The 21,590-nt window shown below is 54.8% G+C and overlaps 5 protein-coding genes and 1 long non-coding RNA gene across 10 annotated transcripts in view; 5 read left to right on the top strand and 1 right to left on the bottom strand.

Moving 5' to 3' along the window:
- The window catches only part of LOC122432838 (60S ribosomal protein L12-like), a 144,937-nt gene that overhangs the window by 87,348 nt on the left and 35,999 nt on the right, over positions 1-21,590 (top strand). The window lies entirely within an intron of this gene.
- AP4M1 (adaptor related protein complex 4 subunit mu 1) lies at positions 88-4,021 on the top strand. Of its 2 annotated transcripts, XM_043455053.1 has the most exons (15): positions 90-287; positions 390-478; positions 864-970; positions 1,058-1,154; positions 1,255-1,365; positions 1,453-1,533; positions 1,756-1,818; positions 1,899-1,965; positions 2,076-2,129; positions 2,259-2,365; positions 2,467-2,561; positions 2,875-2,919; positions 3,143-3,193; positions 3,316-3,427; positions 3,594-4,021. In XM_043455053.1, exons 1-15 carry the CDS (start codon positions 230-232, stop codon positions 3,813-3,815), a joined length of 1,359 nt encoding a protein of 452 aa, XP_043310988.1. In that variant the 5' UTR covers positions 90-229; the 3' UTR covers positions 3,816-4,021. The 2 variants fall into 2 exon arrangements, with proteins under 2 accessions (XP_043310989.1, XP_043310988.1); XM_043455054.1 differs by lacking the exon at positions 3,143-3,193 and having other exon boundaries at positions 88-287.
- On the bottom strand, positions 3,998-8,674 carry TAF6 (TATA-box binding protein associated factor 6). Its single transcript, XM_043455002.1, has 14 exons — positions 8,519-8,674; positions 8,339-8,425; positions 8,063-8,216; positions 7,813-7,869; positions 7,614-7,733; positions 7,251-7,396; positions 7,093-7,170; positions 6,867-6,968; positions 6,603-6,785; positions 6,043-6,117; positions 5,790-5,915; positions 5,078-5,251; positions 4,662-4,859; positions 3,998-4,529 (listed from the first exon to the last, which is right to left on the bottom strand). The coding sequence occupies exons 1-14, from the start codon at positions 8,672-8,674 to the stop codon at positions 4,149-4,151; spliced, it is 2,037 nt and encodes a 678-aa protein (XP_043310937.1). The 3' UTR covers positions 3,998-4,148.
- On the top strand, positions 6,739-10,982 carry LOC122432844. Of its 3 annotated transcripts, none has more exons than XR_006266973.1 (4): positions 6,739-6,878; positions 7,270-7,400; positions 8,143-8,277; positions 10,854-10,982. It is a non-coding gene; the product is annotated as an uncharacterized LOC122432844 (long non-coding RNA). The 3 variants fall into 3 exon arrangements; XR_006266974.1 differs by lacking the exon at positions 10,854-10,982 and adding an exon at positions 10,819-10,834; XR_006266972.1 differs by lacking the exon at positions 10,854-10,982 and adding an exon at positions 8,500-8,631.
- Positions 11,621-15,991, top strand: CNPY4 (canopy FGF signaling regulator 4). Its single transcript, XM_043455074.1, has 6 exons — positions 11,621-11,869; positions 13,806-13,932; positions 14,031-14,127; positions 14,364-14,486; positions 14,987-15,104; positions 15,197-15,991. The coding sequence occupies exons 1-6, from the start codon at positions 11,728-11,730 to the stop codon at positions 15,346-15,348; spliced, it is 759 nt and encodes a 252-aa protein (XP_043311009.1). The 5' UTR covers positions 11,621-11,727; the 3' UTR covers positions 15,349-15,991.
- Positions 16,472-17,717, top strand: MBLAC1 (metallo-beta-lactamase domain containing 1). The gene has a single exon (XM_043455073.1). The coding sequence runs from the start codon at positions 16,630-16,632 to the stop codon at positions 17,419-17,421; it is 792 nt and encodes a 263-aa protein (XP_043311008.1). The 5' UTR covers positions 16,472-16,629; the 3' UTR covers positions 17,422-17,717.

Genomic DNA, 21,590 nt, shown 5'->3' with positions numbered 1-21,590 from the left:
GCGGGCCCCAGCCTCGGCCAATCAGCGGGCGAACCTTGGCTGAGTGACGGGGAAGAGGCGCGGGTGTTCAGAGGGAAAAGCTGGGCAAGGCGGGGCACGCGCCGGGTTTCCCGCGGTCGGAGGAGAATCGCTCTTAAAGGGCCAGCCTTCTCGCGTCCTTTTGTTCCAGGGCCGCAGGGCGGGGCAGGCCCAACGTTTTCTGTCTCCTAGTCTATTCTCCAGAACGGCCATGATTTCCCAGTTCTTCATTCTGTCCTCCAAGGGGGACCCGCTCATCTACAAGGACTGTATCCTTGGCCAGAGGGGCGGGGGGAGAAGGGCTGAGTGGGACTAGGGCCCCAGTGCCAGCGAGTGTCGCCATATCCTTAGCTTTCCTTCCACTCGGTCAGTCCGCGGAGACAGCGGCGGCCGGGATGTGGCCGAGCTCTTCTACCGGAAGCTGACGGGACTGCCTGGAGACGAGTCTCCGGTTGTCATGGTAACCACTGGCGGGAGTGGGGGTGGGGTGGTGGGTATGCGGTTGGTGGTCTGGGGTTGGGAGGCGCCTCCTCCCGGGACTTTCTGTAAGAGATACTGGGGGTGGGGGGGTGGGGTACATTCCTCTAAATAATATTAACGGCGGTTTACTGATCGCTAACCGAGTTAGGCACAGCTCTTCACACGTCTCAATCCTCAGCCACTTTGGAGTAGGTACTATTATTAACTTCATTTACACGTTAGGAGGCTGGGCCTTGGGGAGGTTTCGTATGTGGCCTAAAATCACGCTGCTAGTAAGTAGGGAAATCAGGATGGCAGCCTCAGTCTCATGGCCGGGAATCACTGCAGCTCTCTTCCTCACGCTTTTCTCCTTGCCTCTGCCTCAGCACCACGATGACCGGCACTTCATTCACATCAGACACAGCGGTCTCTACTTGGTGGCCACTACTTCAGAAAACATTTCTCCCTTCAGCCTCCTGGAGCTGCTCTCCCGGTGAGGAGGGCAGGGCTGACCACCCGGGCGCAGGGGTCAGGGTGTCAGAGAGGAGTTGTTATGCACCCTCTGTCTGGGTTTTTGCAGGCTGGCCACTCTCCTGGGTGACTACTGTGGCTCCCTAGGGGAGGCGACCATCTCTCGCAACGTGGCTCTGGTCTACGAACTCCTGGATGAAGTGCTGGTGAGGTTCCTCCCTGTCCCCGGTTCCCTGAAGATACAGCATTCATTTTCACCCCTTCCCCCAACCGACTACCCAAAAAGTGTCCTTCTTCTGCCCCTAGGACTATGGCTACGTACAGACCACATCCACGGAGGTGCTGAGGAACTTCATCCAGACAGAGGCTGTGGTCAGCAAACCCTTCAGCCTCTTTGATCTCAGCAGCGTTGGCTTGGTCAGTCCGGGGACAGAGGAGGCCAGGATTGAGGAGGGTTAGTGGGAAGCATCAGTCGTGAGGATTGATTGATTTGGGTGCTTTCAGTTTGGGGCCGAGACACAACAGAGCAAAGTGGCCCCCAGCAGTGCAGCCAGCCGGCCTGTCCTGTCCAGCCGCTCTGACCAGGTGAGGGAGGGGCTGATGGGTTCACATCCTCTGGTTTTTGAGCCCCCAGAGTCCAAGATCCCGGCATATCTTTTCCCCTTCTCTAGATATGGAGGATCCCTTTTCTTAGCCCTGTGCCCCCATCCTGGGGCCCCAGCCTCCACTGTTCTGTCCTTTCTGCCTGTCCACATTAGGAGACAGACTGACCAACCTCCAACCACGAGACCCCCTTTCTTTCCTTAGAGTCAAAAGAACGAAGTGTTTTTGGACGTAGTCGAGAGATTATCCGTACTGATAGCCTCTAATGTAAGTTTGGGCCCCCAGCCCTGCGGCTGAGGATGGTGGCATGTGGGAATCGCTGGGTATTGACCTCCCGCTGCTCTCAGGGCTCGCTGCTCAAGGTGGATGTGCAGGGAGAGATCCGGCTCAAGAGCTTTCTGCCCAGCGGCTCAGGTGAGCAGCGTGTGGGCTGGGCCAGGTTGGGGTGTAGGAATGGCTCCTTGGTGGCGGGTATGGTGGTATGGTGGCATGATGGCTTCTTCTGATACTCTTTCCTCTGACAGAGGTGCGCATCGGCTTGACCGAGGAGTTTTGTGTGGGGAAGTCCGAACTGAGAGGTGAGGAGAAAGCGGGTCTTTTTCTTCTAGGTAGAGGTCTTTGTCCCAGGTTTCATCTGGAGAGGTTAGACGGATCCCCACCCCCTCCCAAAATACAGGTCAGCAGAGGGGGTCTTTCTCTCTTTCCAGGCTATGGGCCGGGAATTCGGGTGGATGAGGTCTCCTTTCACAGCTCAGTGTACCTGGATGAGTTTGAATCTCATCGGATCCTCCGTCTGCAGCCCCCTCAGGGTGAGGTCAGGACCGGGCTGGCCTAGCACATTCTGTATCTTGAGGGGGAGGGAGGCCATTCAGGTGTAAGGAGACCAAACTCACCTCCCTTCTTCTCTGGTCTCAGCTGACTGTGATGAGGTACCAACTCTCAGATGACCTCCCCTCCCCGCTCCCCTTCCGGCTCTTTCCCTCTGTGCAGTGGGACCGAGGCTCAGGCAGGTGAGACCATTTCCCTGTTCTAGAATTTTTCTGGAGCCCAAGCCAATGTATGTGCGTATGTGTGTGTACACGTATATTTGTATGTATATGTGTAATTCCCAGATTGACTCTCAGGAGTGGTGGTGGTGCTGACATTGGCTCCAAGTTAGAATAGGCACCCTGCCCACAGGCAGACCCAGCTCCGTGCCTGGCGTGGCTCGTGGAGTTGGGTGGATCTCAGCTCTTCTCTGTCTTGAGGCAAAAGCCACAGCCACACATAGGGGCCTGCCAGTGGGATGGGGCCTGAGTAACAGCATTGTACCCTCTCACACAGGCTCCAGGTTTATTTGAAGTTACGTTGTGACCTGCCCCCAAAGAGGTGAGTGAGGGTAGCCCAGCCTGGTCCAGCTGTGGAGGGTAGGAGACAAGGCCCAGATGCCTGCTCTTTTCACCCCAGGTGCCGCCAGCAGCCTCAGAATCCAGGGGAGAGCCTCTGGAGTTGGGGAAGGGGGTGGGGGGCGCTTGTGCGCAGGTTTGGTGGTGACATTAATGAAGATGGGATGCAGCCTTCCCGGGACTGACTGCTCCCTTCTCCCTTGCAGCCAGGCTCTCAACGTCAGGCTGCACCTTCCCCTGCCTCGAGGGGTGGTCAGGTGAGCGCGTGTGCACTGCAGGCCTGTGGGCAGTCTCACTAGCTTCTCAGGACAACAGACAGCGCTGGGGTGGGAGCTGTGGGGCAGGGGCTGACCCCAGCCCTTTCCTCTCCCAACTCCAGCCTGTCTCAGGAGCTGAGCAGCCCAGAGCAGAAGGCAGAACTGGCGGAGGGAGCCCTTCACTGGGACCTGCCTCGGGTGCAAGGAGGCTCTCAGCTCTCAGGCCTCTTCCAGGTACCAGCTGCTGATTCTCCAAGGCCTGCCCCTGCCTCCACCACCAGCCCTGACCCGTGCCTTCTCACGCAGGGGGTCTGTGTAGTCAGCTTCCTGGCCCCTTGGCTCTCTTGCCCTCCCTCCTCTTGGGGCCTTCAGCACCCCTCCCTGCCTCTGCTCTTCACAGATGGACGTCCCGGGCCTTCCTGGGCCTCCCGGCCAAGGCCCCTCCGCCTCGGCTCCCCTGGGGCTGGGCCCTGCCAGCCTCTCCTTCGAGCTTCCCCGGCACACGTGCTCCGGCCTCCAGGTCCGCTTTCTCAGGCTGGCGTTCAGACCCTGCGGCAGCGCCAGCCCGCACAAGTGGGTGCGACACCTAAGCCACAGCGACGCTTACGTCATTCGGATCTGAAGCTCCCAAACGAGGGCATGGGAGGCAGAGGTGGCAGTCAGGGCATCGCAGAAGGACGGTGTTTTCTCTCCTAGTGTCCTGGCCTGGGGCTGGAAGAGTCCTGAGTCCTCGAGACCAGTGAGCTCGACAAGTTAGACCCTCCTGTGGGACCTGACCCAGGGAGGACTGAGGTGGATCACAACTTAAAAATCAAACTTTTATTCTGAGCAACTGGCTGTACAATATCTAAAGAGAAAGTCACATGGGGGAAGCTGGCTACTACCCCCTTCCACCCAGTATGTGTGTGTCTGTGTGTGTGGGAGAGAGAGGGAGAATCCAGGGAGAGGGTCAGCATCAGGGTGCGGGCGGAGGGGAGCCAGCCCCGGGGGGCTGCGAGCCATTAGCCTTTGGAGTCCCTGGAGCAGGAGGGGGGCTCTCCCCAGCTTCCGGTTTCCCCCCACAGAGGGCACTGCCCCCAAGCGGGGAGGGGGCTGAGGATGGGGTAGGGGCAGGAGAAGGATGGGATGTGGGGCCTCCTTTGCCCTCCCCAGTGGGTGGCAGAGAGACCACGATGTATTTCTGGACGCTGCCCGGACCCGAGGGGGCGGTGCTAGGGGGCGTGGTGGTGGCGGTGGAGACCAGCTTGACGATGGGCTGCACGCTGGGGACAGTGGTGGTGACGGGAGAGGTCGTGGTGGAGCCGGAGCCCGGGGCCGAGGTGCTGAGGGACAGGACCTGGGCCGGAAGGAAGGCAGTGCTGCTGGCCTGCACCCACCCCACACCCCAGGCTGGGGGATGCCTCCCAGGCTCCCACCACACAGTGACATGTGACACAGGCCCCAGCATCCCTGGGACCACGTGGGGTACCTGCTGGGTGGATGAGGCGGTGGAGGACGAGGACATGACGATGAACTTGGTTGGTGGCGGGGATGGCTGTGGCGGGGCGGCAGCTCGCGCAGACACCAGCGTCTGGACGGGCAATGCGATGGAGCCGGGGACCTTCAGCAAGCCGGGGGTCCGGGGGCCAGGCTGGGGGGCCTGTGAGAGGGTCAGCGTGGGCCGGGGCTGTAGAAAGCAGCAGCAGGAAGAAAACATCACCATCTGCGTTCACCAGCTCCCCCACGACGGCTGACTTGGGGTCCCGTGTTTCACAGAAGTCAGGGTGCGCACCCTGGCGTGCAGTGTCTGCGAGCCCCACTGGGATGGGACCACACCCCGAGTTTTTTCCCTTCACCCTCCCCTTCTCTGCACTCGATCCCCCTTCCTCCCTGCCCTGCGGTGACCTGAGTGATGGTCAGGGTGGTCCTGTTGACCTGCTGAGCCTGCAGTGCGGCCTGAGCCCGGGCCTTGACCACGTGGGAGCAGAGGAGGGGCCCCAGGGACCCAAATTCTGCCCGGTAGGCGTCCTGATTGTCGGGTGGCGGGCGCAGCTTTGCCAGGACAGGGGCACAGTGTTTCTGCAGAGACAAGGCAAAGAACCGCCAGGTCGAGGGAGGGCCGGGACGCTGAGAATCGGGATGGGGAAGGGGTGATGGAGGTCATCCATTGTTTCAGTGTGTGCCTGCCAGAGGCCAGGCTGCACTCGCTGGCTTATCAATGTGTAAGGAATGCGGTGGTTTTTCCTTGTAGAGAGCACAGGCACCAGCTGGTTGAGCGGACAGCTCACTGCGTGATCACACTGGTCACATCTAAGGGCCAGCTGGTCCATAGGGCATGTGCCTTGCAGAAGCATCAGGGGCAGGTCAGGCTTGAAAGTCACAGGCTGCGTCAGACTCCTTATTTCTTACTCAGTGCCTTGGTCTTTCCAGCTATGTAACAATACTGGACTCTGAGGTGTGCTCTGCATATGAGGTGAAGACGGGATAAGTGAATGGAAGACGCTCTATGCTTTGCTAAACACTGTCGTGTGTGTGTGTGTGTGTGTGTGTGTGTGTGTGTGTGGCGGGGGCAGAGGGGGAATCAGTGGGAAGAAGGGGGAGGGAGGGGCTCTGTCACCAGGAGGAGGCTCTGCACATGGTCAGCCCCGATGCGGTCAATGTTGCTCAGCACTGGGCCATCCAGAACCCCTCGGATCCGCTCCCCCTCCTGCTGCAGCCGAGGCAGAATCAGTGTCTTAATCACCTATAGGAAAAGGAAGGGAGAAGCCGGGGTCCGGGGGTCACCACAGGGTCTCCCAGGTCGGGAGGCTGTTTTCCACTCTGACCTCCCAATCCCTCCCCTTCCCAGTGCTCCCCTCCCAGGGCCTAACATCGTGTCCCAGCTCTGCCAGGCCTGCGATGGAGCCGTAGCGCGTTGTCCACGGGGTCTTCTCGTCCACCCAACTCTGTAAGGGGATGGAAAATAAACCCAAATGAAGGGGTGTGAAAAGCTAACTGGTAAGGACTCGAGTCTCATACACACATTTCCTTATAAGTCATTAAGACACAAGAGCTCTTTCCCGACCACCCTCTCTTCCTGATAGTAGCTGCTATTCTGACCTCTGTCAGAGATTAGTTTGTTTTAATTCTTTGGCAGCACTGTGCAGCATGTGGGATCTTAGTTCCCTGACCAGGGATCGAACCCTCACCCTCTGCATTGGAAGCACAGAGTCTTAACCACTGGGCCACCAGGGAAGTCCCGCAGAGATTAGTTTTTGTTTTTGAACTTTAAAGTGGAATCACACAGTTAGAAAAAGACACTGGATTTGGCCCAGGTCCAGTCCGCCCCTCTCTGTCGCTGGTTTTCAGTGTCACTTCCTGAAGCCACACTGGCTTGGGCGTGGTGCTCACTGTTCCCGTGACAACCCAGCTAGTGATGGAAAGGGCTCACCTTGGTGAAGGTCTTGGTGATGCGGGACTGGATGTTGTTTGTGGTTGTGCTGAAGTGCTTGCAGATCTGGGCCACCAGGCGGGCAGCGAAGTCCCGGAGCGCCCAGTGATTGTCCACGTCTGGCCGTAGGCACAGCTGCCTGCTGACGATGCAGGTCATCACAGCCGGAATCAGCTCGTGCACCTGCAGGAGAAGCCCGCGTCAGCTCACTGTGACAGACGGTCCCCGAGCCTGGACGAGGGGTGGGCCGACAGGTCCACTCACGTATTTCTCTAGGTACAGAGTAGGGTTGTCCATCAGTGCCTTCACCATGCGCATCAGGTAGATGAGCAGGGCCAGGTTGTTCTGCACCACGTTCACTCGCACCTGGGGTGGGGAGGGAGCAGGGATGGGCAGCGGGAACCCTCCATGAGCCACCCCTGCCTCCCGCCCGCCGGCCCGCCGGTCCGCCGGTCCGGGAACCCCACCCCGCCCTCCCGTGGCCTCTCACCCCCTCGGAGATGAACGTGCTGAAGCGTGGCAGCATTTGGTAGAGACCCGGGTCCGTGGCGATGCTCTGCAGAGCCTCCTGTGGGAGGGAGGGGAGCAAGTGAAGCGGGGCGACCCCGGGCCGAGGAGGAGGGAAGGCAGGGTGCAGTGGGGCCTCACCGCTCTCTTGGCCTCACAGGAGCCCACGCAGGCCTCAGTGATCTCCTTGTAGTACAGCTGCTGCTCCACTGACAGCTCGTGGATGCTTCGGGGCTTCAGTCGCAGAGGCGCCCCCTCCAGCAGGGGTGGCGCCTTCTTCTCTTTCCCTGTGTGAGTAGGGGAGCCAGGTTTAGGCAGGAAAGCTCCTGAGGAGGCCTGGGCACCAGGCAAACCTCTAGCCTCACCTCCACTACCCAGGGAGACCGGCTTCTTGGCCCTTTCTGGGGCTCTGGCCAGAGCTCACGCCCTCTGCCCTGACCTCACCCACCTCACCCACATGACCATCTGGCTTTGGGGCAAGAGGCTTGGCCCAGCGGTACTGACCTTTGCCGTCAGCTGGAGCTGCCCCCTGACCTTTGCCTTTCAAGGGGCCGTCTTCCTCCTGACCTGGCTTGGCTGACTTCAGGGGTTCTGTGGCCTCAGCCTTCTGCTGCTCCTTGGGAGCTGGTGGGAAAGGAAAGCAGTCAGGGAAGGAGATGTGGAGGGAGGAGGGGAAAGGGTGGGCGCTGGGCATGGAGGTTACCTGGGGGTGGGTTCTCTGGAATCGCCGGCTGGCAGCCTTCGATGCTCAACCAGTGAGCTGCGAGGAAGAAAGGTGTCCAGGTGAACCACGGGGTGGCGACACCAGGAAGTCACTCCACACGAAGGGATGTGGGTTCTCCTTCGTGTTCCCCACTAGGGGTCTCAGGAGGAGGGCTCCTTCACTAGTGCCCTTCCTCACACCCACACAGGGCCCTTTCCCTCCTCCCTGCCCTGTTCTCCCCTCCCCCGACCTTTGAGGCAGACGTCCAGGGGCACCCGGGGCAGAGGGGTATTGATGATGTCGCTCAGGTCAACCTCCTTCTCCTCGTAGAAGTAAAGCTCCCGGCCGCCACCAGAGGCAAAACGGAAAGGAATGAATTCCTGAGCGTGGAAGCCATACAGTGGCTACAACAGGAGGGAGAGAGAGACCCTGGATGAGAAGGGAGCCCGCGCAGGCTGGGCGGAGGTCAGTGCAGCGACAGGCAGGTCTCAGCACCCAGCCCCTACGTCCTGTGCGTCCCTGTCACCTCGACGTTCTTTAGCTTCAGAGCGTAGTCAATGTCACTGGTGGTTAGTTTCTGCCGCTTCCCCATGTGCATGAACTTCAAGGCATCCTGGGTGGGGGGTGGGAGGACAGATGTCAGCCCGAGACCCTGGGGAAGATGGCCTGGGCACAGTCTCTGTGCAGTGCAGGAAGACCAGGGTACCTGCGCGATCTCCTTGATGCGGTAGCTGACCTCGTCCGTCAGCAGCTGGCAGGTCTCCTCCTGAATCTGAGCGATGCCCATGGACTCGGCCACCACCTTCATGGACTCCGAGGGCAGCACGGTGTTGCTCAGCTTCAGCTTCTTCTCCTCAGCCATCCTGGAGCCCCTCCTCCCCTCCCCGGAAGGATGATGCCCCGGGGCGGAGAGGGAGAGATGGAGACCCTGGGGAGGGGGGTGACAGGAACCTGAGAGTGAGACCTAAAGAGGGGCTATCTGTCAGGACAGGCCGCCCCGAGGGGAGAACGGTGGAGTGTGAGGGGGAGGAGCTGGGGGATGTCTTCTGTCCATCCTCACATGAGCGGCACTCACTGAACAGGAGGTAGGACTTGGACCCAACTGGATGCAATTTATTGAGCTCTGCTTCTACGCCAGGCACAGTGGAACGATCTCAGTTCTGTTTAAATCCCAGCCCCAGCACTACTTAGAAGTGTTGTCTGGGCAAGCTACTTAAATGCTCCCGGCTCTGGGTTTCTTCTCTGTAAAATGTGCAAAGTGTCTTTTTTTCCTCCGGTGGTTGACGTGCCTACCTTCATGTCTCTTGTCCCTTCTTGCATCATTATTCATACTTGACAAATATAAAATATTGGTTAAATACAACTCGTCCTGTCTGAGCCTATGTGCCCCTACCACTGAATGTGATGAGAAAATACACAAGCCATTTTGACCAATTTGCACTTTAAATTCATGGCCACAAACTTCAGATGGGCCCTTGATGCTGCTGATGGTCAGAGCTCAGTGGACTCAGGTTCCATCTCACCTGTCATCTCTTCTCCTCCCTGATTTTTGGCCATCAGAAGAGACCTCCCCAGGTTCCCATCACTATGTCCACCTGCTGAGCATCGTTGGCACCCACGTGCTCTGTCTTCCTACCTGTTACTGTAGAGGTTCTCGTCCCGCCCCTCCCCAACTCCTCTCTTTCTCTTGAACCTACCCCAGTCAGGATTGTGACTCCTGGTGTTGGTTTTCCTCCTACTTCACTGGCCCCTCTTTACATTGCCTTTGGCTGGTTCTTCCTCTTCTCATCTGCCTGATGCTGGAATGCCCTGCATTTGGTCCTCGTATAGCTATGAGCTATACATATTCCCTTGGTGACCTCAACCATTCTCACAGCTTTCAGTATTGCATACAGGCTAAGGATGGTAAATTTATATCCCCCATCCAGAGCTTTCTTCCCAACTCCAGACTTGTATATTTAATTGGCTACTTAAAATTTCTTCTAAACTCAACTCCTGACATCCCCCTCCCCACCTGCTCCAGCCTCAGCTTTCCCCATCTTCATAGCAACGCCATTAATCCAGACGCTCTTTCATCACATAAGCCCTCACTGCAAACCTATCAGGTGATCTGACTTGATCCCTCTGCTCCCACTGTGTGGCCAGCTCACCATTATCCATCCCCCGGGAACCTTAAGAGCCTCCTGACAAGGTCTTCCTGCTTCCATCCTTGCTCCCTACATCTATTCCCAACATAGCAGCCAGAATGATTCTGTCAAAATATAAATGAGATTGGGTCATTTATCTGGTCAAAACCCTGTACTGGCTCCCAGTGTGCCACAATGTAAATACAAAATCCTTATTTCGGTCTACGAGGTCCCTCATGATTTGCTCTCTCCCCATCAAGTCTCTGACCTTTCCTTCCTTCTTCCACTATGATCCAGCCCCACGGTCCTCCTTGCTGTTCCAAGATGCCAGGCATGTTCTTGCTTTGTGGTCTTTGCTCTGTCCCTCTGCCTGGAATGCTCTTCCCTAGATGTCCCCAGGCTGCCTATTCCCATTATCCTGTTTAATAATGCACCCCACCCCCACTTTGCTTTTTTTAATTCCCATGGAATTTAACGTCTGCTGATACATACTGTATTACTTCTTATGCTTCTCACCACATCGCCCCTTCCCTTCTCTGGGTGGACGGAGAGCTTTGTTATGTTCACTGATGTATGCAGAGTCCCCACACAGATTAGATACTCAACAAATATCTGCTGAATATATGAGTAAGTTGTAAGGCTTAGAGATTAGAAACTCACTAAGGACTCGGTACCACTATTATCGAACAAGACATAGGCCCAAGCTTGGAATCTACTTTGTGGCCAAAAGGAAAGTGGTTCACTTGAAGCTGGCATTAGGAAGTCTAATGTCAAAAGTGTTTAGGACCGACTGCAAGGTGGTGAGGGGCAGGTGTGGGCCTGATGGAGGGGCGGGAAGAGGAGAGGGAAAAACAATTTCGTTCTTCTCAACCCATCCCAGGTCTCCTCCCCCACTTCTATAAATCTTATCTGCAGAGGACACATTTATTCAACACATACTCTGGACCTGGAGCCGAGTAAAGAGGAGGCGGTCGTGTCCCAGTTCCCTGGCGAGCTCCTAATCCTTCAATAGCCCGCGGTACCCGCTGCCAGTGTAAAGGCTCACAAAACAGGCACGGCCTCAGGAAACCTCAGGTCAGTGGAAGCGGCAAGGCGGCTTCACAGGAGACTAACTTGATCTAGATCCCGTGTAGCATTCCCCAGCAGGGAAGCGGGTCGAAGGGTCTCCAGGCAATGGGTACAGCGCGAAAGAAAGCGTAGAGAGCCCACTTCATCCCCCAACATCCCTCCAGTGCAAACACAGGGTCCCCACGCACACGGACACAACCAACCGTCTTCCTCTGGGTCCCCACACGGGCCCTTCAAAGAGTCTAGTCCCAGGTACCACTCAGACCCGCCCCCGCCAGCCGAACGCCCAGCGCAGGAAAACCCTCTCACCGCCGCCAAAGCGCCGCTCACCCGGCGCTCGGCGCCATATTGGCCCCGCCCCCTCCGGGAGCAGGTCCTGGCAGAGACCGAGAGCGGGTCCCTTGCCCCTTCCCCGAGCCGGAGTGAGCTCCCTAGTCTCACAGCCTGAAATGATATAAAAATGGTGTCTCTGTGCATGCGTGTAAGGAGCACACTCTCTTGCTGTAATTACTTCAGTTTATTCTTTCACTATCCGGCGGCCAGGACCTTCGGGAGGCGCCACAAAACCAGGTGGGGAAGCCCAGAGCGCAGCGAGGCCCCGCCCTCTTTCGAGGCGGCACTGCGCGTGCGCCTCCCAGGCCAGGTTGGATTAAAGTTGCCGCCGACCGCCTGGGGATTTAAAGGGCCCGCTGCCTGCTCGAAGTTGGTTTGAAAGTGAGGGATGGTTAGCTGTGGACGGCACTTGGTCATGGGACCTGTGCGGTTGGGAACGTTGCTTTTCATTTTGACTGTGTACGGTGCTTGGGCTGGGACGCCGAAGGAGGAGGACGATGACACAGAACGCTTGCCCAGCAAATGCGAAGGTATCTAAAGGGAGTAGCCCCTATTCGCATCCTTCTGCCCTACCTCCTTCGTCTGGGCCAGACCAAATGGAACGTGATGGGTGGGTCACTCGACCTCCTTGAGGACCTGAGTGAGGTTCTGATGGAGCCTGGTGGAATTCGAATGGGGCCAACAGAGGGAATGCGTAGCGCTACCCCCAAACTATGGCACTGCAATTCCCATGAGACATCCAGAAGTGGGCCTGCTTTTTTTTTTTTTTTTTGCTGGTTTGGGCCCCAGTGGCTTGTGGGAATTGTAGTTCAGAGACTATCGGCCCGATCGCCCACTCCAGTCAGCATCTTCTCTCTGTGTGTGCGTGTGTTTTCCCCCATACGACCAGAGCTAAATCTGAAGAGCCTGCAGGAGTGGGCTGTCAGGCTCGTTACCGTGTAGATATCCTCTGCTCCACCCTAGTAGAGACGCTCCCAAATTATAGGTCCTACGCCCTCCTGCGAGGGTTTGAGAGTCAATAAATCAGGCTTTGAAGCTCATAAAAGAGAGAGGTGGCCAAACAACTGGGAGAGGGTCCCCATAACTGTGAGGCTTTGAAGAGGGTGTGCACTGTGTGGAGTTTTCAGCGAGCAGCATCTTCTGTAGCTGCATCTGTGGGACCAACTGGGAGGGGGCACTTCAGAGCTGAGCCATCGAGCGCATTGATTCCCTAGTTTGTTGCCTTCCTGGCTTTAATTTCTTCCTGGATTCTATTCCCCTTTGCCTTACTCCACCTTGCATTTCAGTATCAGTGTTCTTCATGACATGGTCATAACCGCTCCTTTCCTTTCCTTTCTTTTGTGTTCTCCCTCTTAACCCGATACACCTGTCAGTCTTTCTAAACACAGACTCAGTTGAGTCCCTCCTGCTTTAACACCTCTTCAGGCCTCCTGCTGTGATTAGACTCAACGTTTTTGGCACATCTTTCAAGTCTCTTTCTTTCTTACCAGCCTCCATCTTTCTTACATTTCCATGCCCTACCTCCCATCCCCAACGTGCCCACGCTGCAGCCACACTGACCGTCTCAGGGGTCACTGAACCCGCCTGCTCCTCCTGCTCCTCTGCCATTGCACTTTGTTTTTGTCCTTTGCCGGGAATGATCCTCACTCTTCTGTACTTGGTTCTTCAACGTCCAGTTTAAGTGTCACCACCTTTGGAAGCCTCCTTCCTTATCTGTCACCTCTCACTGCATTGGAGGAAAGGAGAGCACCTATGTCTCCCTGGTCCTAGCATCGTGCCATAGGCATATGTGAGACACTTTTGTTACTTGCCCCTGTGGTGAGTTTGCTTGGCACTTCTGTATAGGCCACTCCTTTTCTTGGGACCCATGGGTACTGGGAAGACAGTGGTGGAAGAGACACAATGCTCATCTTTGAGGGAATCACAGGCTAGTAGGAAGTCAATGAATGACCATTGAAGGAATTTTGCATTTCCTAGTGAGATTAAGTCTCTTGGTTTTATCTCCTTCCCCCCGCCCCCGCCCCGCCCCAGTGTAGGGTCCATTACAAAATATTGTCATCGTCTTTTTATCTGTCCCCAGTGACACTAGCAGTGTCCTGTGGATGGGGATCACGGGTCTGTTGCTCTCTGTATTGCTATTGTGTATCCAGAAGGAGTTAAATAAATAACTGCAGGAAACAACAAACCCTTCTGCCATGCTCACCACCTTCCAGGCACTATTCTAGGGGCTGTACACAGACTGATTTAATCCTCACCACAGCCCTGTCATGGAGGCACTTCATTTTAGAGGTGAAGAAACAAAGACCCAGCAGGATTGTCACCCAGCTACTATGTGGCTGAGTCAGGATTCCAGCCTTGCCAGTCTGGCCCCAGGGCCTGCACCCATAACCACTGTGGCTCTGCTGCCATCTATGGAATGAGTTACTGGTATGTTTGTTTATTTTTCACATCCCCTTGGACATCTAGTATGTAAACTCCTGAGCCTGGAGCTACAGGAAGAGCTGAGTCGTACTGGCCGATCTCGAGAGGTGCTGGAGCTGGGGCAGGTGCTGGACACAGGCAAGAGGAAGAGACACATCCCTTACAGCGTTTCGTGAGTCCTTCTCGATGTTCCTCCACCTTCCAGTCCTCCGAGGAGCCCTGGGAGCACCCACAGCATCCAGGGAGTCTTTGTTTCCCCTCTTCCCACAGAGAGACAAGGCTGGAAGAGGCCTTGGAGAATTTATGTGAGCGGATCCTGGATTACAGTGTTCACGCTGAGCGCAAGGGCTCATTGAGATACGCCAAGGTCAGACTCTTCTCTAGGGCAGGATCCCACCTTTCAGAAACTACAGCCTATCTCCCCTGAGGTCCTCACGAAGTCTGCCCATCTCCTCCCAGCTCTGAAGTGTCCCCTCCCCATGGTAGACTCGCCTCATCCCTGTGGCACTCACCAGAATCTCCAGTAGATGACAAAGTGGATCTGGCAAAAAGGGGTGGAGGTGGGGCAGAGGACTGGACTGAGCTCAAATTCCCATCTTTCAGGGGCAGAGTCAGACCATGGCGACGCTGAAAGGCCTGGTGCAGAAGGGGGTGAAGGTGGATCTGGGGATCCCTCTGGAGTTGTGGGACGAGCCCAGCGTGGAGGTCACGTTCCTCAAGAAGCAGGTAGGATAGAATACTGCATTGCCCAGGGAGGTGAGAAGGGAACCTGAGAGGGGAGCTAGATCCTAGGGAGGTCCATCTTTGAGCAAAGCAGGGACTCTGCCATTGACTGACATGGGCCCAGGAGCATATCCAGAAGTAATAATGGAGGCTAAGAATATATACTGCTTTTATTGAGTACCTACTGTGTGCCCAGTTTGGGGCCACATACTTTCCAGCTGCTGCCTCATTTTACCCTCACAACAACCTGATATGGTAGATTCTATTACCACTTTCCATTTTACAGGCAAGGAACTAAGACTTGGAGTTTAATAACTTACTTGGCAGGGTAGATGTCAATAAATGTCTGTTGAATGAAAGAGGACCACAAATCTAATAACCCAAGTTCACCTGCCTGGCTCCCTGCCTGTCCAGAGTACGGTGGGGAGACAGGGAATGAAGCGCAGGGAGGGTCTGCACAGAACAGCAGAGCAGGTACCCTTCTGACCCTTCCACTTGACCAGTGTGAGACCATGCTGGAGGAGTTTGAAGATGTCGTGGGAGACTGGTACTTCCACCATCAGGAGCAGCCCCTACAGCATTTTCTCTGTGAAGGTCATGTGCTTCCAGCTTCTGAAACTGGTAAGCGTGGGAGCTGGCCCCTTTCTTGCCAGGCTACAACCTTTCTGTCCCCCAGGACTAATATCTAAGTTACTTTTTATTTCCCAATCTAGCATGTCTACAGGAAACTTGGACTGGAAAGGAGAAGATCACAGATGGGCAAGAGAAGACTGAAGAGGAGGAGCAAGATCAGGAGGAGGAGGAGGAAGAGGAGGAGATGACTAACACACCGGTCCACTCCCAGCATGACCCAGAGGATCTTTGACCCTTGCCTTTGAGCCCCCAGGAGGGACAGGGGTCATGGAGAACCCTCTGAAGTCTGAGCTCTCCTTGTCCCACAGCTTTAAGAGTGTGTGTATGTGTGAGTGACCCCACCTTACAGCTTGTAGCTCTTCTCTCCCATCTGGTCTCAGGCAGGATCCTGGTGGTGTAGCATTGCCTGGCTATGGAGAGAAAGGTGGAAGCAGTAGATAGAAGCCCGGCCCCAGCAGATGAGTCCTCTAAATGCCATTTGGCCCCTTCTCAGGTGTGTGTGGTGACCGTATTGTTATTTGAATATCTCCGCTACTCCCCACTGGACCCAGAGGTCAGCTGGGCATAGGAGCAGTGGACCCTGGCAAAGTCCCTTTGCCCCTTGAAGGTCTGTTTTTAGACTCTTAAAACAGAGAAGACAGAATGGACATTCTGAACAACCTATACACACCGCTGGCATCTAGGAGGCTACATGCCAACAATCTGTGAACGGGAAGGGGACACTGGATGGGGACAGGGCAACACTGATAAGTTAGATGAAGTTAGATGGGGTAGACACTTTGGTCTACTTCGTAGTAATTTCACCGAGAGACGACCATGTAACATCAAAGGTGCCAAATTTTCTATAACGCTAGTAAACTTTTTTTTTAATATCAGTTGGACCCCAAATTTCAAACAACTGCCGTGCACGCATCATAGCTGCCCGATAAACAGCAGCGTCCGGTGAAGAGGGCCGTCGGCCGCCGGCCTGTAGGAAGTTAATGGTGCTTTGTAATTTTGCAGCCTAGGAGGTTGGCAGGGATCGGCGGGCTGAGACCGGTTTCAGGCTGGGGGTGGGGTCTGTGTAGCCCCGGTCTGCGCATGCCTGAAAACGCGCCGGAATGAAATTTCCTGCGCGGGGCCGCCATATTTGGGTTACGGGAGCTCGCGGAAGACAAATTCCCTCTCGCTTTTCCAGTGTCACTTCTTCCCTCGAAGTGAGGCAAGTCTTAAGAGAGGCGCTAAAGCTAGGTCCAAGGTGGAGAGCGGCTCCGGTTAGAGAGAAGGAAATAACTACGACACCCCCGGGGTTGCGGTTGAGAACCTGACACGCGAGCGGGGCGGTGGCCGAAGACGCTGAGGGACGGGCGGATTCGCGCCGAAATTCAATTGGGCGATGCCAACTTAAGCGTGTGAGGGGGGTAGGAACTGAGATTTGGAAGGTACCATTCGGCGGAGGCCTAGCGAGTGTGGGGACCTGAAGGGAGAGGACAGTCGCCCACAGCCCCACTTCTCAGCTGATCCCTCTCAGGCCATGAGCGGTCTAGTGCGCACCGAGCCGCTGCCCGGGGAGACCCCTCTGCTGGTGCCCGGCGACCCCTACTCTGTGGTGGTTCTGCTCCAAGGCTACGCGGAGCCCGAGGGGGTCGGCGACGCCGTGCGAGCCGACGGCTCAGTGACCCTTGTCCTGCCCCAGGCCTGGGCCCCGCCCTCCACCCACCGAGAGCCCCTGCCTTACGAGGCGAAGGCCGCCCTAGAGGAGGCGGCTCGGGGCCCCATCCTCGTGGACACCGCGGGCCCTTGGGCTCGCGAGGCGCTCCTGGGGGCCCTGGAGGGTCAGGGAGTGGCTCCCGGAGACGTGACTCTGGTGGTGGGGACCCACGGACACTCGGACCACATCGGGAACCTGGGGCTGTTTCCCGGGGCGGCCCTGCTGGTCTCGCACGACTTCTGCCTTCCCGGGGGCCGTTACCTCCCCCACGGACTGGGTGAGGAGCGGCCTTTGCGGTTGGGGCCGGGACTCGAGGTGTGGGCCACACCCGGCCACGGTGGCCAGCGGGACGTGAGCGTGCTGGTGGCTGGCACGGCCCTGGGGACCATCATGGTAGTGGGCGATGTGTTTGAACGTGATGGGGACGAGGGCTCGTGGCAGGCGCTGAGTGAAGACCCAGTGGCCCAGAAGCACAGCCGAAAGCGGGTCCTGGGCACTGCCGACGTGGTCGTGCCTGGTCACGGAGCCCCTTTTAGGGTGATAAGGGAAGCCTCGGCGCCAGAGACAGAGCCAGCCAGATCTCGTGACGGAGAGGAGCCCTCTGTGCACGGATAAAACCCAGTCTTGACTGGATCCTTTTCAGTGATCCCATCTCCCACCCCCCAACCGAGGAACTGAACGTCCAAGAGACAAGATGACGTGTCAAAGTAGTCACGGGTGGTCTCTTCAGGAGGCCAGTCTTCCAGCGAGGACAGAGTGCTTCTGCCCCAGCTGCCACCTACATCATTGTTTCTCTGACCAAACTAGGACCGAGGACTCCTCGGCTCTGTGTCATCTCTCAGCCGTCATTAGTAAAACAGTAGAATGTTCTTGGGAGTCTTCCAAAATAAAGGTAGAAACTGCATTGAAAACCATACTGCCCTTCAAATATATTCCAATTAAAAGATATTTTTAAAAGAAAGAAAATCATACTGCCCTAATGTAAATGTGAGTGCCTCAGGTGGTGCAGTGGTAAAGAATCCGCCTGCCAGTGCAGGGGATGCAGGAGACTTGGATTGGATCCCTGGGTCAGGAGGATCCCCTGGAGTAGGAAATGGCAGCCCACTCCAGTATTCTTGCCTGGAAAATTCCATGGAGAGCAGACTGGCAGGCTACAGTGCATGGGTCGCAAGAAGTTGGACACAACTGAGCATGCACACATGATTTAAAAGTGAAGCATCCGTAGTGATTATTATGCAGATATAATCCAACAACTGCAACAAGGGGACACTTTGGCAATACATTGCCTGTTTCTCAGAGGAGGCAGTTTGCTGTGAGAAGGTGCAGGGCAGAGAGAGATCATTGGAGTCATGTGACTTTAAGTTGTCATTCGTTTGTTCAACGAATGCTTGTTAACATACCTGCAGTATCTCAAGCATGGCTCGAGCTCTCAGGGATATAGCAGTGAGCAATCAGACAAACTCAAGGAGACAGGTCAACAATAATAGTAGTAAGCCAAATAATTTCAGGTTCTGGTTAGTGATATGAACAAATGGCGAGGTGAGAAGGGGATAGAGTGCTGGGGTGGGAGGGTGGTCAGGAAAAGCCTCTGGGAGGTGGTGCCTGATGAGAGAACTGAATGAGAAAAAGCTGGCCATGTGGGAGAGGGGCATTCCAGGCACAGATACAAAGGCCCAAGGCAAGCCTGACTTACTTGAGCAGTAAGAAGACCTTGAGGTTGGGTTACAGAGCATGGGGCAAGAGCAGTGAAAAATGAGCCTGCAGAGTTCGGCAGCACCATCTTGTAGGGCCTTGGTGACCATGGTGAGAGGTTTTGATTTTGTACTGAGATCAAAAGCTTTGGTTTTATACTGACACAGAAGACCAAGTTGTTGACCTAGTCTCATTTATGTTTTAGAATAATCATTCTTATTCTGAGTGGAAAAGGGGTTGAAGTGGGGCAACAGTTAGGTTGAAAGCCATTGTGGTTGAACTTGATGGTACCTGCCCTTATTCCAGAAGTCCTTTTGTGGCTGTGGTCCTCCTCATAACTGTGTCCCAGTACCAGGGCCCTCTGTCCACACAGCCCCAACACGGGCAGAAGTGTTTAGATTGGGGAGAGGAAGGAAAGGATCAAGTCCACCTCATTGTGGATGATGAACCTCCCTGGGTGGTTGCTGTTGGGGAAGGCCAGGCTGGAGGTCATTTCTCAGGTGTTCACAAAGGCCACATGGTCAGCAAAGGCAGTTCAGAAGAACCAGTTCACCTGGAGGGCATTCCAGTTGCTGCCACACACGGACTTGTATTCTGTGTTGGCCAGTTTGATGACCACCAGAGTGTGGGGCTCCTGGGCCAGCAGTGCAGCCACAGCGGCCCGGATCCCCAATTTCATGGGCCACCAGTTGTCATGAGACTGCTGGTATGTGGAGGGGCCAGCTGTGTGCACTATATGTGTGCACCAGTGCAGCACTATACCCTGAGTGGTGTCCATGGCCATCAGAGGACACATCTAATACACGGTATGTAATTCCACTATCTTCAGGGCTGCATGGGAGGATGAGAAACGAGGGGATGGGTTTTTTTTAGAGCTGTGTGTTCTGAAGTTTTACAGGTAAAAGTTCCAGCCTCAAATCATTTTCTGGAGCATAGGTATCCTGCCCTTGACTCAGGGCTGGTCACCCAGAGCAACACATCCCTTTGGCCATATCGATTGTCTCCAGGATGGACAGGTCACCTACTAAGTCTTAGTAATCTTAGTGGTTTTGCTGGATCTAGAGGGGAAAGTCTCGTTCTTTCCTGCAAGACTGACATGGGAGGATGAGTCGTCTTGGCTCCTTGTTGGAGGAGCCCGCTGCTGCTGGGGCCACCAAAGAGGGACTGAAAATGAAGCTGAACGGTAGGGGGCAGAAGTGGGCAGTGAAGAGAAACAGACTAGATGACCAGAGAGAGCAGTGGAAGCCAGATGTGCTGCTTAACTCATCAGTCACCTGGGCTAATCAACTCCTTTCCTGCCTAAGCTGTCCTGTGTTTTCAGTTCTTTACAAGATGAGTCTTGAATGGATACAAACACTGATGGAAATGAACCCTTAGAGACAGGCAGTGAGGAAGGCGTGGGGGGGCGGGGGCTGATAGTAGAGGGGGGAAGTGCTAAAGATATTAGGGGGTTGGGCCCAGAGTGTTCTTTGCAACTTTTTTTGTGAAAACTTAGGAAAACTTGACCTGTATGATTAATTGCCTCTGCTCACAAATCAGTGGCAGACGTTGGCTACAGAATAATCCAAACTTTCTTGCCTAGTTCTCTCCAAGAACAACTCTCTGCTCCAGTTTGGCTGGCTGCCTGCTGCCTTCCAGACACCCACATCCACCTCTCCTACAGGCCTTTGATTCTCTCCCCACCGCCCTAATCCTCTCGCTCTTCTGCACCAATCTCAAACACCCAGGCTCAGCTTTCTCATCTCCTACAGAAAACCTCCCCTGAATTTGCCAACCTTATTTTAAACTCTAGCAGTGCTTTCTCTGTATTGTTCACTTAGCGTTAGGTAATACCTGGTGTTGGTCATTATTTCTGGAAATGTCCTCTCCTTGTGTCCCTTGGGAGCAGGAGCTGCAAGGCCACATGAGGTCTAGACTGAGAAATTGTACAACACTTACATCACATTCTGTTGACCAAAGCATGTCATAACGCCAGCCCAGATTCAGGCATGAGGAAATAGCCTCTTCATCATGATAGAAGGAGCCGTAAGGAATTTGTGGCCATTTTTTCTGTTGCAACGTATCACAATAGGTTAGTTGGTGATAACAAGTTCCCCTTCTTTTGAGGGTGTGTGTGTGTGTGTGGTTTTTCTAGGTTCTATTTTTATTTTTTAATTTTTAAAATTGAATTCTGGTTAATTTGTAATATATTAGTTTCAGGCATACAACATAGTGATTCAATATTTTTATAGATTGTACTCCATTTAAGGTTATTGAAATGGCTGTATTTCTCTGTGCTGTGCAGTACATTCTTGTTGCTTATTTATTTTATATTTAGTAGTTTGGTTCTCTTAATCCCATACCCCTATTTTTCCTTTCCCCCTTCACCTCCCTCACTGATAACCACTACTTTTGTCTCTGTATCTGTGAGTCTGTTTGGTTGGTTTTTTTTCTCCCTTTGGCTGTGTCATGTGGCTTGTGAGATCTTAATTCCCCAACCAGGGATCAAACCTGGGCTCCAACAATGAAATTGCCATCTTAATCACTGGACTGCCAGAGAATTCCTGTTTTGTTACATTTCTTATTATTAATAAAGGCAATCCTTTATGCCTTCTCCCAGGACTGATGCTGAAGCTGAAACTCCAATACTTTGGCCACCTGATGTGAGGAACTGACTCATTTGAAAAGACCCTGATGCTGGGAAAGATTGAAGGTGGGAAGAGAAGGGGACGACAGAGGATGAGATGGTTGGATGGCATCACCGACTCAATGGACATGAGTTTGAGTAAACTCTGGGAGTTGGTGATGGTCAGGGAGGCCTGGCGTGCTGCGGTCCGTGGGGTCGCAGAGTCGGACACGACTGAGCAACTGAACTGAACTGAACTGATTGTGCAAAGCACAATCACAGTCACACTACATCATTCTCTCCTCACTTCCAGAAGGGGGCAGCACTTGCTTCACAGAGAAAGCAAAGACCATTGTCCCTGCTGTCTCTGCTTCAAGCCACCTTAGAAAACTGCATCTGCACCCAGGCTCACCTCCAGAAGAGGGGTGATCCCTCCCTACCCCCACAAAACACTTTATATCCTTGCTGATTTATTCATCAGTTTCTG

The sequence above is a fragment of the Cervus canadensis genome, chromosome 32 (genome assembly GCF_019320065.1).
Source record: "Cervus canadensis isolate Bull #8, Minnesota chromosome 32, ASM1932006v1, whole genome shotgun sequence".
Lineage (NCBI taxonomy): Eukaryota > Metazoa > Chordata > Mammalia > Artiodactyla > Cervidae > Cervus > Cervus canadensis.
This window is presented reverse-complemented; position numbering and strand designations above follow the sequence as displayed.